We start from the raw sequence: 17,234 nt of genomic DNA, 5'->3' as shown, positions 1-17,234 counted from the left end.
AATTATTCCATAACATTTGCAAGAAAGGAAAGGCAATGTGTGTATCCTGGGGACTATTAAATCCTAAAGCAGTGTTTTAACTTATAACAGAATTGTTGGTGTTTTAAGAACTTGCTTCTTGGTTTTGTGATATAGATTGCTTATTTATTTCCTTTTGTAAATTTACTCAGCATTAAATGCATATCAATTTGGTTTTGTTGTGTGATTTATTTAACATGTTTTTTCAATTTCAGTTCAATTCATTGTAAGAGCAGGTAGGTACCTCAGTTAAAGAAATTATCTAATTTTATGATTGTTTATGAAGAAAACTAGACTTCTTAGATAAAAAAGAAACCTGAGTGTACTTTTTAAAGATTTTTTTTTGTATATTTCATGTGTAAATAATACAATTTAAATAGTAATTTAACCTACTATCTGATGGAAAAGTATTTAACAGTAGCACCATCTGTTTTTACCCTTATAGTCAGAGAAGATACAGCAAAATTTATAAGGACTAATTCTGCAAAATAATGGCATTTGATCAAATTTATGTATTAAGTAACTTGTATCTTTTTAATATTACCGGAAACTTATTAGAAATTTGTTTTTTCAACACTCTGCATATGGATTTTGACAACATCATTATAACCATAGCTTCAAACACCTTTTGTTCAGTCTTTTAGAGCAATTGATAATGGGACTTTTTAAATTTGGACCCTTTCAAAGCATGATAAGCAAACTCCAGACTAGGCAAACAAAGGTACCTGAAACATAAGCTATTTAGTATTAGCAGCTTATTAATACCTCTACCAGAGTCCTTTTTATAGTATTAGGTAAATCACCTTGTCAGCTTCTGCTAAATACACCTTTACTCTATATTCATGTTTCTTCGAGAACCACTGGCTTGAATAAACTTGGTTTTTGTAGTGTTCTTGTAAAAACTCTTCTTGGGAGTAAGTAAATATATAGGCTGTTTCATTGTGACAGTGTTTTCTATTAGAAAAGGCATTCTTTTCTGTTCCACAAACTCTAGTTCCTTCAGAATGTTTCACTGGGCCCCTTGATAGTTGTAAAGTGTATTAAGAAGGTGGCATTTTCAAAACTGACTACCGAAACACACACACATTATCTAGTCTCACACGTAGTATCGCAGTTAAAAACAAGTTAAATCAAAATACTCCTTAAAATATTGTAAAATTTACATCAACAATAAAAAATGTCTCTTTGTTTACTTTTCGTCAACAATGGCGGCCGATTTTCCGAATTTCCGAGCCTTGTCGTTTGTCGTCCTGATTCATTGCCGACATGACTAGATGACGTCTATCGCGCTCGGAACGCATGTAATAGACAAGAAAGGCAAATGATGACGTAACCGCCACGGGAAAATAATATATGGTATATGGAAAACAAAATAACTTGTTTTTTAAAGAAATGCAGAACAAATAAATATTTTTTCTCGCAAAAATAGTGACAGTTTATATGTTACTTAATCCTCAATTTGGGGCCCTCCCGGTTCATAATGATACCACAAAAAAAGGCGATAAACCCCTGAAAATATTGAGACAACTTTACGACCCTCTCCCGTACCAAAACAGCATTTAATTACGAGTTCCGATATTTGCCTCCCTTCTTCCTTACACCTGCTGAATTGCAACCCCATAAGAACGTGTGGCAACAATGCCCTCATTAACTCCTTCCAGTGTTGCCACTGTTTCTGTTTTATCGTCAATCATGAATTAACGCCACTGTTTTTCCTATCCATTAATCTTGTCAAGGTTGCATTGCATATATCGATTAGTACGGTTAAATTGCTCAGGTGCGTTTGTTTATTGTGTTATATACCTGGTTTTTTTTATCAGTAATGATTGTGGGGAGAGGAAACCTATCGGAATCCACCATTTCGTTTTGACATTTGGCAACGTTGCGTAAAAAGCGTGCGCCCCGCACATTTCTCCTGTCTTCGTCGTGGGGCCGGTTTCTCGATGGTGGAATCTCGACCGACCCCAGAGCTCGACGGCGGCAGTCTCGACATGGAATTCGATCGGTTTACGAGCGACGTTTCGTCACTGACACGGTGCGTCATCGGGGAAATGATCGTCGCGATTACCCACTGGTAAACAATTGTCAACGGTGACTGTACATTTGACTGTTTTTCCTTTGTCGATTCGGACTTATAGATCCGAGTGATGGTGTTCACAGTGTTGTGCCGCTAGTCGAACACGGAAATTGAACCGAGGTGGAAAAAAGTGCGGTACTTTTTCCTTCAGGCAACCGCCAAGTTCATTGATCTTGTTGATCGGGAAGGTCTTACGGCCACCTAACGTCCTTGTCTCCACTAAGTTTTATTTTCAGACACCTGGAGGACACTAATTAGACTACTTTCAAGTAGGAAAATATTCAGAATATAGTCAAGTTTACGTTCAGGTACGCAAAGTGCATTTCTAAATGTCCCAAATATTAGTTTCTTTGTTGTACATCTATTAAACTACATTATTTGTTTCTGTTTAGTTTAGATTGAACAAAGTACTGTACTCACTGTTCTATACGTTTATAGACTGTAACATCCCTGATCTCTATCTGTTAAACATTTGATAGTTATTGTAACCATTGCAAGTATGTATAATTAAAATTAAAATAAATAAAACCACATTTTGTTCTTACAAAAAGTGTCTACAATTTGAAAATGTACGCCACTGAGTTTGGTATATGCTAAAAATTTCAGGTTTCTAATTCAAAAATGTACAGGGTTCAATTTATTAACAGGTGATTTTCCTGTATAACCTTTAATTAGCCTAATTTACACACACAAGACAATTTGTACCTGAACAAATTTGTTATTTAGCAACCACTACAAAAATCGTTTTCAGCCGGATTCGAACACAGATCCTTTTTTGAAAATTTTGTATATAATAATCCCCGATATAGTAGATTAACAGATAAAACCCTGAACAAAACATGACTTGTGAATCACCCTGTATATGTTTTGATTAGGGTGAATCACTGTTACGGAGAACAAAACATTGTTGCCGCTTATATAAAAATTATCTGTATTTTGATATTCTACTCTTGGTATATAGAATAAAATTAGGTTAGAACTACCATTGGGTGGCATTGGTTTGTTTATTTTACTTTTTTGTAATTTAAGTGGGACCTTCATTGACAAAGCTGTCTTCCTGTGCACTAGTTGATTTTGTTAGTTGCAGAATGGGTTATAATGACAGATTGTCGTACGTAAACATCAAATTAATGGTTTTCTTGAGGTGTCTAATAAATTTAAAGAGTAATCAATAGAATGTATGTTGTTGGTGTTCTTCAGTTTGAGTTGAGTTTTGAAACTAAACCCAATCTGTTAGAAAAGACCACTCTCAGAAAGATTTTGATCACCTTAGATGAGAAAAATTACTATTCCAAATACCTACTTATTAGTTATTCCCTCAACTTGGGTTTAAGACTAAAAACATCCGAATCCGGCCAGAAATCCAATAAAACTTTCATTAAGAGAAAATCACAATCAAAGTCCTTAAGAGGAAAGCAAACATAGTCCTGACAGGTGCTTCAGGGCTTAATAACATTTGAATCAATTGTAGATCAATAAACTCTGATACGTCTAATTAAAATATAAAGGGGACAGGGCTGTAAAGACATCTAGAGACCAATTCCCTCGCCAATTCCTCTAGATGTCTTCACAGTCCAGTCACAGTTATACCATTTTTTTCTGTGATTTTCAGGTTAAATCTAACTTGACTAATCGAATGAAAATAAATTCCCATACTTTTTTTATATTTAAGATTATAAATTTAAGAAAAACTTAAGGTTTCTAATTTCTAATTTCAATTTCTTTGGCAGTTAGGTAATATTGTGATCATGCACGCCCCTGCCTTCTGCCCTGCAACACAGTAAACTTCCTTTTATCTTTCTTCAAAAGTTTCAATTTTGTTTTATCAGTATAAAACCTTCATATTGCTTGAATTTGCCTAGTGTTTGCCTAACTAAAATAAAGATTTCCCTTGGGATTCCATATCAATTTTCTCCATTTGCATTTTAACCATGTAATCTACTGATTTTTACTGTTTTTGTTGTTTTTTTCATATCCAAAATCTAAAAAGATATTATATTATCACAAAGTACCGTACTTTTTCTCTTCAGGTATTCTACTAGAGTTACCTACTGAACAAAATAGACTATAATGGAACTAAGTTAAAAAGAAACCAGTGATGGCAACTAACATAGTGTCCGAGTGGCTGAAATCCCTTCGTCTAGGCCAATACTCGGAAAGTTTCATCGATAACGGCTACGATGACCTGGAGATTTGCAAGCAAATCGGCGATCCTGACCTGGACGCCATTGGAGTCTTCAATCCTGCTCACCGAACGCGACTGCTTCAGAGCGTCCGCACTCTAAGGGAAGAAGGGGCGGCCAGCGTGTATTTCAGCTTGGAGGAAGCCGAAAAAACCTCCGTAACCGCCTGCGAAGAAGCTGTGGCCAGTGTGGATGAACCACCTCAACAATCACAACTTTTTCTAATCAGTGAAACTGACCGGTTAAGTGTAGGATCGCGCAATTCTGGCAATGACAATAAGGCACCCAGTGCACCTGTTGAAGAGGTGTCCAGATATCTGGACGAGTACGAAGAAGGCAAGGCGGAGCTGGTGAAAATTCCCAGACTACAACTGAAAGGGTTGCTGAAGGAGAAATTGGCGCAGGATGGAGTCAAACTGGATTTGCAACCATATTCAAATCAGGTTAGTGTTATTTTTTTGTATTTATACATTTTTGTAAACTCTACTGGGTGGAGAACGATGCTAAAATCAATTTAAAAACGAACTTCTCATCTAACTGAATGTATTTTTGATCATTTGGTATTCCTGATGCCAGATTGATGACCACTAGTAGATATGTGCTTTAAACGTTAAAACATGCACTAAAAAATTACTTTTACAAACAAAACTACTTCTTGAATCTAAATAATCGAAAATAACAAAAAGGAAAATCAAACGAAGGGAAACGAACTATTTGAAAGACAATGTCGTGACTGGGGCCCACATTTTAAAAAATTTCAGTATCCCGTTATGATATGCGGCCTCGCTTTTGGGGCAAACGAATTTATTATTGGACGTAGCTAATATTTCCACTCTGGCCCTCTCATTCTGTCTCTCGCTCTGTGTGAGTTTTTTTTAATTATTGGAGTAGCTCGTCGAGTGATGATGGCGTGATTTTCGAGCGTTTCAATCAGCGGGAAAGTGGCCTTATGAAAATGTTTTCTTTTCCTATTGGAGGTGAAAGCGGCCATTTTTCTTGTTTTTGATAAAGTTGCGAGCCGACATTCAGGAATAACTCTATAAGAATAAACAGTTTTTAGTTAATTATTTGAGACTCTAAATATACAGGGTGGTCCAGTTTTATATGTCAATAATTCACCAATCCATAGCCAATTAAAAAATAAGTTGACATTCATTATGTCATTTTCCTGAAAATATACAGCCCTTCAAATTTCTGTTTAAAAAATCGTTTTTTTTGTCATAACTGTCAGACCGTTGGAGCAATATTGATCAAATTTGGAACAAGCACTTTATTACACGTTATCACGGTCAAAAACCCAAAACTAACCCAACCCAACTTAAAAATTGTCTTGGAAACGGAAAATTCACTTAAAAAGTTTAAAAAATATTATTGTAGTGAGTTTTCATAGTTTCCAGACAAACTAAAAGACTTTAGTTTTGAAAATTGAATTAGAAAAGATAAAAATTTCAGAAGCTTAAAAATTGTGTTTGTAACCAGTTTTCATGCAAATCGAGAGACTTTAATATTGAAAATTGACTTGTAGACATAAAAACTACTTTTTCAAAAATTTGTTACAATAAATTCATAGATTTAAACCTTAAAAATTGACTTGAACCCCAAAATGTGACTGAACTAATGAAAAGTGACATCAGAAGCTTAAAATTTGCATTTGAAGTAAGTTTTCATAATTTGAAGACAAATTTCAATATTTTAGTCTTGAAAATAGTCTTAGATGCAGGACATTAACATTAGATTCATGAAAATTGTCTTGAAAACGAACTTTTCGTGCTTTTTACTTTGCTTTTCATTTTCTTCGAATTCTGGACTATTTTTAGTGCTTCAAAACTGCTTTCAGCTTGGAAAATCGCGACCAAGTTATTGACATAGCAAACTTAAAAAACAAGTTTTACATTCTTCATAGACTTAGAATGGCATTCCAAGCTTTGTCACTATTAAATCGACTTCTAGACACCTCAGTGCTAAAAATTCGGGTATTTCTTGATAAACTAGACTGTTTTTAGTGTTTTAAGGCTGTTTTCAGTGTCTCAAATCGAGTTTCAAGACTATCTTTACAAAGTTTTTGACTTATCAGGCCTAAAAGCCAGTTTGTTCACTGACCATAATCTTGAAAATGTTATTTCAAGCTTATTCACTATTAAATTGACTTCTACACTCGTACGTGCAATAAATTTTAGCATCTCTAAGAAATTCAGACTGTTTTTAGTGCTTTTTTTCAAAACTATTTCCAAAAGTCAAGTTTCTTCAGTAACAAAAGTAAAAAATGTTGGTACCAAATGCTACAATAATAGTCTTGAAAACTAATTTTTAGAAATAAAATAATCCGAAAATTTAATTTACTTCTAGACTTGTTGTCTAGTCCAGAAAATTGAGTTGTACACCAATTAAAGTCTTGAAAATATACTTTTGGACTCTCTTTAGTCCTAGTAAATTCAGTTCTAGCATTAAAAGTCAACTTTTATACTATTTTTAGTAGTAAAAAATGAGTTTCATGCACAATACAATCTTTGTCTTGATTTCCGGACTTTTTTTAGTTCTTGAATGCCAGTTTCAGACACTCAACCAGGATGGCAGTCTGAGAAAGCGAATCATAAGACCATTCCTAGTAGTAAAAAAGTTTTTAGACTATTCAGTACAAATTTGGACTTTCACAAGTCTTGGATGTTCAGTTTTAAACTATAAAACGATTTTTTAAATTGAAATTTGGAGGACTGTATCTTCCTTAGGAAACGCTTTTCAGAAAAATGACATGCAAGTCAACTTATTTTTTTATTCTCTATCAAATGGTGAATTATTGACACTTAAAACTGGACCACCCTGTATGTTTCAAACTGACTGGTTTGATTGGTCATTTAACATGATTTTGGTATTGGTATTTATATCTCCATGGAAGTCAAGTCTTCAGTGAAGTCTCTTTTGAAAACCAAATCTATTTTTTTTACCAATCACAAACTACAAACAGGTACTGTATATTACGCAAATGCTGCACAGGTGGACTTGAGTGCTTAAAGTGTTAAAAAAACGTATGAAACAAACAAAAATAAAGTGAAACACGCATAAGGTGTGGGGAAAACTGTGTTGAAAATGAATTCTTTATGTAATAGTGAAAGAGATCGAGAACATTAAAAATATATCCAGCGAGTAGGGGGGTCCGAATCATCCATCATTTTTGTAATTTGAGTGTTCAGCAGTTTTTCTGGACAAATGTCATAGGAGATGATGAAAAAGACGCTTAACGAGAACGAACGCGTGTAATTCTCGTAAAATACGTTTTCGTTACTTATTTAGTTTCGTTTTGTTTCGAGTCTCGCCAAACATGATGCTTTATTTGCTGTACATTTTCCAGTTTTAGAAACTGTCAGAAAAAAACGGAAACCTATTTAAAAGTAAAAAATTGTACAGGTATAAAAGGAAATTTACCAGAATCAGACAATGAAAATAATTAAATGCTGCTTGGCAAATTACTCGGGTTGTATAGTTTCATATGATTATTTCCCTCATTGTACTAGCAGCCAATAAAATTCAATGAACCTTTCTAGTTCGACCAATGAGAGCCGTTGTATGCTGAATAAATCCCTAGTTGCTAAAATTTTACACTGAATAAACACCTCCTACCTTTTTCGAATACGTTTTTTTGAAGAACATTTGATATTAAACGAAATGGGATTTAGACACATATAAAATTTAAGCTATTTTCTTCAATATTAACAATTAATAAATCACTATAACGTAGTTTCCATTAAAAAATTACATAAATTAAAATATTATGACGTCTGATTGTCAATCTGAAATGTAAACAAAAATATACATGGCTGAACGAAAATCTGTCGTCTGCTGGGGTGAGTTCAATATTATCATTAATTTCATCACGTTTAGTTTAGTATTTGTGTTCTAACTAAGGTGTTTTCTTGTTAATAAACTAAAATGTGAGTTTTCAGGAAATAATCTTGACATATACCCCTCGGCGTTCACGTTTTATCACGTAAAATGTGCATTGGTAGGTTTTTTGTAAAAATTTTCTTTTAGGCAAATGGTTTCGACTAAATAATTCTTTGGAAAAAATCCTTCGACCTGCGGTCTCAGGATTTTATCGTCGAATTATTTAGTCTTAATCATTTTCCAAGCAAAATTTTGCAAAAAATCACCAATGCACAGTTTACCCGATAAAACTTGAACGTCTCGGGATATAACCTATGATAATAAAAAGAAAGACTTATTACGCTGTCATCAACATGTGGTGACCTGTGACCATAATAAATATAACTGGACAAGCCTCTTAAATAGAATCGTTATGATTAATAAACTTTATCTGGTTTAATATGATTGTTACTAATAATATAGGACCTGCTTTAGGTAATAGGTAAAACTGGGTATTTGTTTAAGCAAAATGTGCATGGAACATTGTCATCTCTTGGAATCGAACTGGGCACGTAAAGCAAATAGGGGCCCGTATTGGTCGAAATGACCGCACGCACGTCCCCGAAATATTTTCGATGCGATCACGTTTTCCGTTTCTGGCCTTTGTCACATGACAAAATCCTGATTTTGTTAATAGTAATAATTGTGCCCCGGATTGTTATTTTAAAGGAAAACTGGGCCGTAGCACTTTTAATAACGATGCAGAATGGTTTATTATAAAATTTGGTTCCATTGCCATATTTACGAAAAGTTTTTTAGATTAAATAAAATCCAATCAAGTTTGGCAACCTTTCTATTTTTAAAACGTCAAAGTGTTGACGACAAGTGCTAAAGAGGGCAAAGATGGCGCTCTAGTAACGATTAAAATTTTGACAGTTATCACGTAACTTCTGTAAACAAAACATCCTCAAAAACTCGTAACAACTCTCAAACATCATTGACATATGATGCAAAATAAATGCCATCATTTAATTGACATCCTCTATGTACGTTTATACTGTGTTTATACTAAAGTCTCAAGAGCACTAGCAACTCAGTCTAATCAGTAAATAGTGAGTCAGCGGAATAGTTTTCGCCGAAAAGTTGTGCTCTCTCATGCAAAAACGTATCTGACCATTCCCATGGGAGCGTGATACTTTTATCAAGGGCAGCTGATACCTACTCATCGTTTGCCAACAGGTTTTTTAATTTTTGCTTTTTTTAGCCAACTGATGATTGAAAAAGGGGGCATCATCCATATTAGACTGTCTACATGAATTTTTTCTAACCTTGTTAAATTTAAAAATTACTTTTTTCTGTTTTGATTTGATTTGAATGGCGACTGTGTGCTACTTGAGTGTGTGTTTCCCCCATCAAGCAATTACCTCACCGAATATTATAATTGATTCAAAACGCACTAGTGCAGTAATAAAGAAAATACTAACATTTTAAAGAGTGTGAAATAATGTAATTTTATAACAGTTGTAACAAGTAGAATATTATTATTATTAACGCACTTAATGTGATAAAACTAGCCTTCACCGAAAGGTAAACCGCTGGGGCATTAGGGTGTACAAACTTTAGGAATTAATGGGCATTACTGGAGGACATTAGTATTTTAAAAACTATTAATAAAATTGGGAACGTCTAAATTATATTGTAAAAAAAAATCATAAAATATTTTTTTCTATACATCAACCCGGGCATCAACCATTAAAATTTATATTACATAAATAAAATAAATAAAGTTTGGTAGATTCAATGAATTTTTAATTTTGTAATTTTATTTTTAAAAAATTCATTGACGTATAAAACTCTAGAAAAAATAGTGCAATTAAGCGGGTTTTTGAATATTAAACAAAAGAATACACCAAAAAAAATTGGTCAAAGTTGACGCCCTCTAGTGGCCAAACGGTACCATTAACCAACCGACTTTTGTACGTCAATGGAAAGCTCAATTCATTGGCTGTCCATCGGCATATAAAAGTACATACAAAGTGTTACAAATACGCGTGTTATTTACGGTTTACAGACAGGATGCCCCAGAAACACTTTTTGACTGGTTAGGGCTAATTTGACCCTAGAAAATTAGGAAAACACGGTTACCTGAGCTACTAGGTCTACTACGATGTAATTCATATAAATTTCTTGACAAACCGATTTTGGAAATTAAAATTTTCGTAAGGGTCAAATTTGCCTGAAACACCACCACTATCCCAATGGGTTTTGCGTTATGTTGGCCACTTAGTGCAAACGAAAATCGACCTTAATGATTTAATTTCTACAGTTTTGCTACAGCTCTAAATTTGACACTCACTGTGCTCGGTTATTAGAGTCGTACCTAGCCGATTTAAAAAAAATTCTCAAAAAAATTACAGTGGTTACAGTCAAGAAAAACGTTTAGTTAGATTTGGAGCCCTCTGGCGGCCAAACCAAGCACCCTATCAACACAAACGGCCATTAACATATAAAAGTATTGTAAATAAACGAGTTGTTTGACAATAAAGACAGTTTTGACGGAATTTGACAGCTACTACTTCAACCTTCAATAACTCAATTATTTTGACAGTTACAGGGTGGTTCGATGTATCAATTTAAAGAATAAATTTTTAAAATATATGATCTAATACAAATTTACTTATTTTAAACAGAGAATCAGTTATAAGAATAAGGAGTGTTTAATTTGAAAAACGTCCTTTTTTAGAACTGATGTCTTGAGCTCCTTTTTATGACCATCCTGTATCATATATTTTATTGTTTTTCTGCACCCACTCTATGACACGACTGAAACCAAGAAAGAAACGTTTCCTGATATGCACAAATTAAAATTATGGTTTTGAAGACTAAATGTATTAAATTTCACATAAAATGGTAAATATCTCAGAAACGGATACAGATAAGTGTATGACATTAATACAAGAAATATGTCTAGAATTTGACGTAGAATTAAAAAATATGTAATAATATACAAGGTGTCCCATTTAAATTAAGCAGCAGTTGATATCTTATTTTTACTTTTTTTTATTAAAAAAGGTTTTTTTAGTCTCTCCAGTTGTGGTAATTCAGAAAATTAGTGGGTATTTTTAGGTGAGATTAGTTATTGGAAATTATTAGGAATTATTGGGCATTACAAGGAATTAGTCGACATTATTGACATATTAGGAATTAGTGTACAAAATTGTACTCAGCGATTTACCCCTCGGCCTTCACCTAGATCCTAGAAGCGGGGATTACAATAGGAGATCTATCTACCATTATTATAGCTTTCAGTACGGTAATAGAATCAAAAAAGCACTATATGTGCAGTAATAATGATATTTCAGAGCCAAATAACAGTTGTAGATAACGACAATTTACAGGCTTTTCCACTTAAAACAATAACGTTGGACGTTGGCAGGTATATCTTTACGTATAACACTAACTGTGGCCATGCTGAAAACATTAACTGAAATACACTCGAAAATACCCTCATCAATAGGTCAATAAGTTAAGGTGAAGCAAGTAAAAATGAATAAATCCAAAACCGAAAATGAAAAACTTGGAAAGAAGAACTGGTAATAATCAGGGCATTAATGATAAATACATAAAATAAACTAAATAAAAATTAAGACTGAGACTGTTAATTGATTGAATCAACTAAAAACTTCGTTTTGTACACTAAAAAATAATCAAAATGTTGTTAATCAATGAAATAAGCAACATTAGATGAAAGACTCACCTATTTACTGGAATCAGTGCGTTTTCAACCACAAAAACACAGACCAAATGAAATTCAAACTGGCTTCACTAACGTCTAGCTTTATATTAAAGAGTGTGCCTTGTAGATGAAAAAAGCTAACACCCCCCACTTGAATCTAGAAAACTTGGGTCTAGTAAACCTAAAACCCAACTAATAAATCAAATAAAAATCCTAATAGTTTCTTTAAGGGCGTCAAGAAAGTTTGACTGTTAAAAAGAGCCAGAGTTGACCGATTTATGTATACCATCTGTTTTTAAATAATGTATCTTAGTTCCTTTAAATTGGGAACTTTTAAATGAATCATCTTCAAAAGTATATTCAATTGTTGAAGACGCATTACCCTTATACGAAGTAGATAGCTAGGAAATTAGATAATTAGCTGGTCTTAATTGGGTCTTCCCAATAAATCTGTGAGACACTTTGTTACAACGAAAATAACGCAATTAAAAATCCTAATCGGCCTTTCGAACATGTTTTCACAAGATACTGGATTTTTCTGAAATTGTTTTAGAACTTAAGATGAGCAGATTCTAATAAGACTTCAGTAAAGATTGTTTCAAATGTAGGGTTAGTTTACATACAAACTAGACAAGGAATATCATGGATTTGGCATATTAAAACTAGCAAAAGTAAAAGTTTGTTCTCAAATACGAGAAACAAAACTTCCTTACGACCGAACAAACGTTAAACAACAAAATAACAGATATCTAGATCTATAAATTACAAACCTTTATTACACAGGCATACAGCGAAAGCAAGTTTCCATCCAACTACGTCCCTTTCGACTAATCACAATTAATTAATCCGCCGGTCTGAAACACTAATTATCGGGCCGATCATTCAGCCCCCGACGCCTCTAAAACGTGTCGCAGACAATAATTACGCCACCCCTTAAAACGCTAATAGTTTCGCAGGTGACAAATGTTCCATTATAATATCCTCTATAATAGTCGGGAATGTTTAGCTTTTAGGTGCTCTAAGTGCCTATCGTCTAGTTTGACGTTAAAGTGTGCATGGTTTGCGACTACGTGCTCTAAATAAATCTTGGCTTAGCAATAATTTTCGTCAGTTGGTAAACATGTGTAAAATGTGATATTTTTTAAAGTGTTTCTTGAAATTAATCGTATAGTAATTATGAATTTGTTACATCTCAATGATATGTTTTGGCAGCAAAACTTTCCTTTGACAGAGTGTTTTTCAAATTCATATTATTTCCTGTGTGTACTAACTAATATGACAAATTATGACATATCATATACTTACCCCAAATTACTTGTTTAATATAGTCAAACCACACAAACTTTACCTGCTGTCTCCACAATATAACCCACTAAATGACTTTTATTAAGAATACAAATTACAAGTGTCGAGGACCGACCCTACTAAACTTGTTAAAGGACTAGAATGCGTAGAGCCGGCGATAGAGTCGGTTTTTATACAGCTTGATATCTGGGCCCTAATTCTTGAAAACAGGGAATGGAATAATTTTCAAGAGAAATATTGATAGAATGTGACGGAAGAAGCTGACAATAGCGGTTCCTATCACATTCTACAGATCTTTCTCTTGAAAATGTGGTAATGTACTCTTGCCGAAAAGGAATTTTATGTAAACAATATTAGATATCTTAGTGGCTTTTAAGTGATAAAAGTAATTAAAAGATTAAACAAACTAATTGACCGAAAAATAGCTTAATAATTAGTATGACAGATTTATGTGGCAGCTATAAAGAATATTGAAATATTCGAGAAAAGGTTAGATTTTTATAGGGTTTATCGCACCAAGCTAAAACTATTAGGACTAGAGGTTGAAATCAGTTAGTGATAAAGAAAAGGCCCTTTTGAGCGCATTTAATCACTGATTGCAACGTTGAAGGGTGCAAAGTAATTTGAAGTGTTGCTCACCCTTTATAACATCTTCAAGTAGAAGTTCTTCTTCAGCTTGTTGAACTGATAAACTAACACCATCTGTTTCGATAGAAGAGAGAAGTTACCAATTTCTATTATCTACATTAATCACTATCGAGATAGTTTCAGAAGTAATTTATTAGATATTTGTACCACATTTTGTCAGTTTTGTGAGTTTTGGCAGTGGTCTGTCAGTACATCCGCCAGTATGTTAAAACATTCAGTGTTTTGGTTTAGAGGTCTATACCTAATTTTTATGTTGGAGACTTTCCCCGAGGGGTAAACCCTCGGGTAAACCGCTGGGGCATTATGGTGTACAAATTTTAGGAATTAATGGGCATTACTGGAGGTACATTGGTATTTTGAAAACTATTAATAGAATTGAGAACGTCTAAATAATATTATAAAAAAAATCATAAAATAATTTTTTTGTGTACATCTACCAGAGTTTGGTGAATGAATTCTGTTGGAATACAATGAAAATCTATGAATTTTGTAATTTTATTTTAAAAATTTTCACGTTCTCTCTCGCTACAGAACCGTACCCCTAACCCATCAACTTTTATACGTCAATAGAAAGCTTATTTCATTGGCTATCCATTGGTATATAAAAGTTTATACAAAGTGTGGCAAATAAGCTAGTTATTGACGATTGAACGAAAGAATGCACCAACAAAGTCATAAAAAAATAGTCAATTTTGACACCCTCTAGCAGCTAAACCGTCTAACCTATCCATTCAAATTGAGAGACTGTTAGAAAGCTCATTTAATTAGCTATCTATTGACGTATAAAACACTACTAAAAATGGTACCAATAAACGAGTTATTTAAGTTTGAACAAAAGGATGCACAAAAAAAGTCATAAAAAAAATAGTCAACCTTGATGCTCTCCAGCGGCCAAACCGTCAACGTATCAATCCATGTTTGGAACTTTTTAGAAAGGTCATTCCATTGGCCATCTATTGACGTATAAAACTCTAGCAAAAATAGTGCAATTAAGCGGGTTTTTGAATATTAAACAAAAGGATACACGAAAAAAATTGGTCAAAGTTGACGCCCTCTAGTGGCTAAACGGTACCACTAACCAACCGACTTTTCTACGACAATATAAAGCTCATTTCATTGGCTGCCCATCGACATATAAAAGTACATACAAAGTGTTACAAATACGCGTGTTATTTACGGTTTACAGACAGGGTGACCCAGAAACACTTTTTGACTGGCAAGGGCTAATTTGACCCTGGAAAATTAAGAAAACACGGTTACATGAGCTACTAGGTCTACTACGATGTAATGCATGGAAATTTCTTGAAAACCCGATTTTGCAAATGACAGTGTTCGTAAGGGTCAAATTTGCCTGAAACATCACTAACTATTCCAATGGGTTTTGCGTTATATTGGCCACTTGGTGCAAGCGAAAATCGACTTTAATGGTTTTATTTATACAGTTTTGCTACGGCTCTAAATTTGACCCTCAGGGCCGTACCTGAGCTCTTTGTTTGACCTTCCCGTTTAATATATTTTATCGTTTTTCTTCACCCACTTTAGAACAAACCTTGTATAACACGACAAAATACAAAAACCAACAAAAAAGTTGTTTTGGAGACTGAAAATATTAAATTTCACATAGAACGGTAATTATATCAGAATAGGTTACAGAAAAGTGTATGACATTAATGAATTTGACGTAGAATCCAAAAATGCAATAATATACAAGGTGTCCCATTCAAAACTAGCAGCAGTTGACATCTACTTCCGGTTAAATCGTTGCACGCATATTTTCTTAATTTTACTTGTTTTTATTTAAAAAATATTTTTTTAGATTTAGTGGGTATTGTTAGGTTAGGTTAGTTATTGGGAGTTATTACGAATTACTGGGCATTACAGGGAATTAGTGGACATTATTGGCATATTAGGAATTAGTGTACAAAATTGTACTCAGCGGTTTACCCCTCGACTTTCCCAAATACAATACCTCGCATTCTTACTTTGGCCACCCGGTACATTACCAAAGTTGATGTATAAACGAAATTAAAGAAAATGTTTTTCTATTAATTTTTTTAATCGACACTAAATTGCTGAATATCACCGATAAGAGGAGTTGTAATTTCATCAGAAACCAAATCTGGTGCTAAATCATCTAACGTGTTCACGGTAATGCCAACCGTATAACAACAAAACACGCTGCCAGATGCATCGTAACGGTTCGTAGACCGTTAATATTCCTATAATATCGATTTGCTAAGATAAACAGAGGCAATAAATAAACCGACAGTCAAAGATTTAATACGTGCAAAGCGGTTACTGGGCTCGTAGAAGAAACGGCCAGAGAACCGTTTATATTATATCCGCTTTAATACCCAAATTGCGAGAGCCAAATTTCCTCCTAAATGTGGTAAAACTAAATTATGGACTTATTTACGAGGCCAGTAATAAAATAGACGCTACATAAATCTTGGTCTTGAAGCCCTTCTAATTTATTTACCGCCATTTTGATAGATAACCAGAGCCCCACTTTACTGGTTGGTTGCTGCTGGTCTAGAAGTTGCAAATTGCCTGGGAAAGGAGTGCAGAATGCAGTTTTTTGGGGATAATTAACGTAAACCAGGGGCGTATCAATTTGTCATCAAAGTCGTATTATCTTTAGGTTGCAGCTCGGTATTTTATATGTGGGGGAGCGACATTTTGGCAATAAATTTTTTTTCTCGTCGCCCTATTCTGATCCCATCGTAAAACCCGCTTAAATATACACTTTCTAACCGTTATTCCTATTTTCGGCGGTCATAAAAGCTCCAGCTACAATATGCTTCTTTAATGTACTCACAACTTATTACACTCTACCATATTATAGGCTATACGTGACAATAATGGCAAGAATATTGTTTCAATGCTTTTTTTAGTGTCTTTTCAGATTGTTTTCAAAATATTTACGCGTTAAGGTGAATTTTATTATAGTTTATTTCTGGCTAATCCAATTTTGACAAATGTCACATGACCTTACGCTTTATATAGCGAGTGTAGTCACGTGATTTTGATGGATCGCAGGAAAAATGAATCCATGGCCAGCATGGCCTTCCCTACACTAAATATAAAATATACACTTAATTCAATATGGCGGTATATAATATAATGGTGGCTGTCAAACGTTGAATGGTTATGTCAAACATTTGACACGAGACGTGTGACGTTAACGTATGCTCTCAGCGGCGTTGCCATATTAACTTTAACCGGTACAACATTCAATTTTAAGCAGCACTGGTACCTTTGTATTAAAAAATAAAAATCAAACAACATTAAGGTGACGTCGTTACATTAGTAGAAATTTATATCGTTAAAGCAAGTTGAAAAAAAATTGCTTTGTTCTAAAATTGCTTGAAGGCTTCTAAACTTTTTAAGCAACTAATATTTGCCAGAT

General features: G+C 33.8%; 1 protein-coding gene and 1 long non-coding RNA gene across 3 annotated transcripts in view; one reads left to right on the top strand and one right to left on the bottom strand.

Annotated features, from left to right (window-relative positions):
• Nucleotides 1-341: 341 nt before the first annotated feature.
• On the bottom strand, nucleotides 342-1,702 carry LOC145724436 (uncharacterized). The gene is made up of 3 exons (XR_014176999.1): nucleotides 822-1,702; nucleotides 563-743; nucleotides 342-499 (listed from the first exon to the last, which is right to left on the bottom strand). It is a non-coding gene; the product is annotated as an uncharacterized LOC145724436 (long non-coding RNA).
• Nucleotides 1,703-1,939: 237 nt separating this feature from the next.
• Nucleotides 1,940-17,234, top strand: part of LOC145724363 (uncharacterized) — a 123,973-nt gene continuing 108,678 nt past the window's right edge. The window contains exons 1-3 of one of the 2 annotated variants that reach the window (XM_081972601.1): nucleotides 1,940-2,092; nucleotides 2,157-2,403; nucleotides 4,126-4,721. In XM_081972601.1, the coding sequence (XP_081828727.1) occupies nucleotides 4,194-4,721 (528 nt within the window). In that variant the 5' untranslated portion in view covers nucleotides 1,940-2,092; nucleotides 2,157-2,403; nucleotides 4,126-4,193. Of the gene's footprint in view, nucleotides 2,404-4,125; nucleotides 4,722-17,234 lie in introns of both variants that reach the window. The other variant, XM_081972602.1, reaches the window with a different exon arrangement.

The sequence above is a fragment of the Ips typographus genome, linkage group LG2, assembly GCF_016097725.1.
Source record: "Ips typographus isolate SLU linkage group LG2, UJ_Ityp_2.0, whole genome shotgun sequence".
NCBI lineage: Eukaryota > Metazoa > Arthropoda > Insecta > Coleoptera > Curculionidae > Ips > Ips typographus.
Note: the sequence above shows the minus strand (reverse complement) of the source record. Positions and strands in the feature narration are given on the sequence as shown.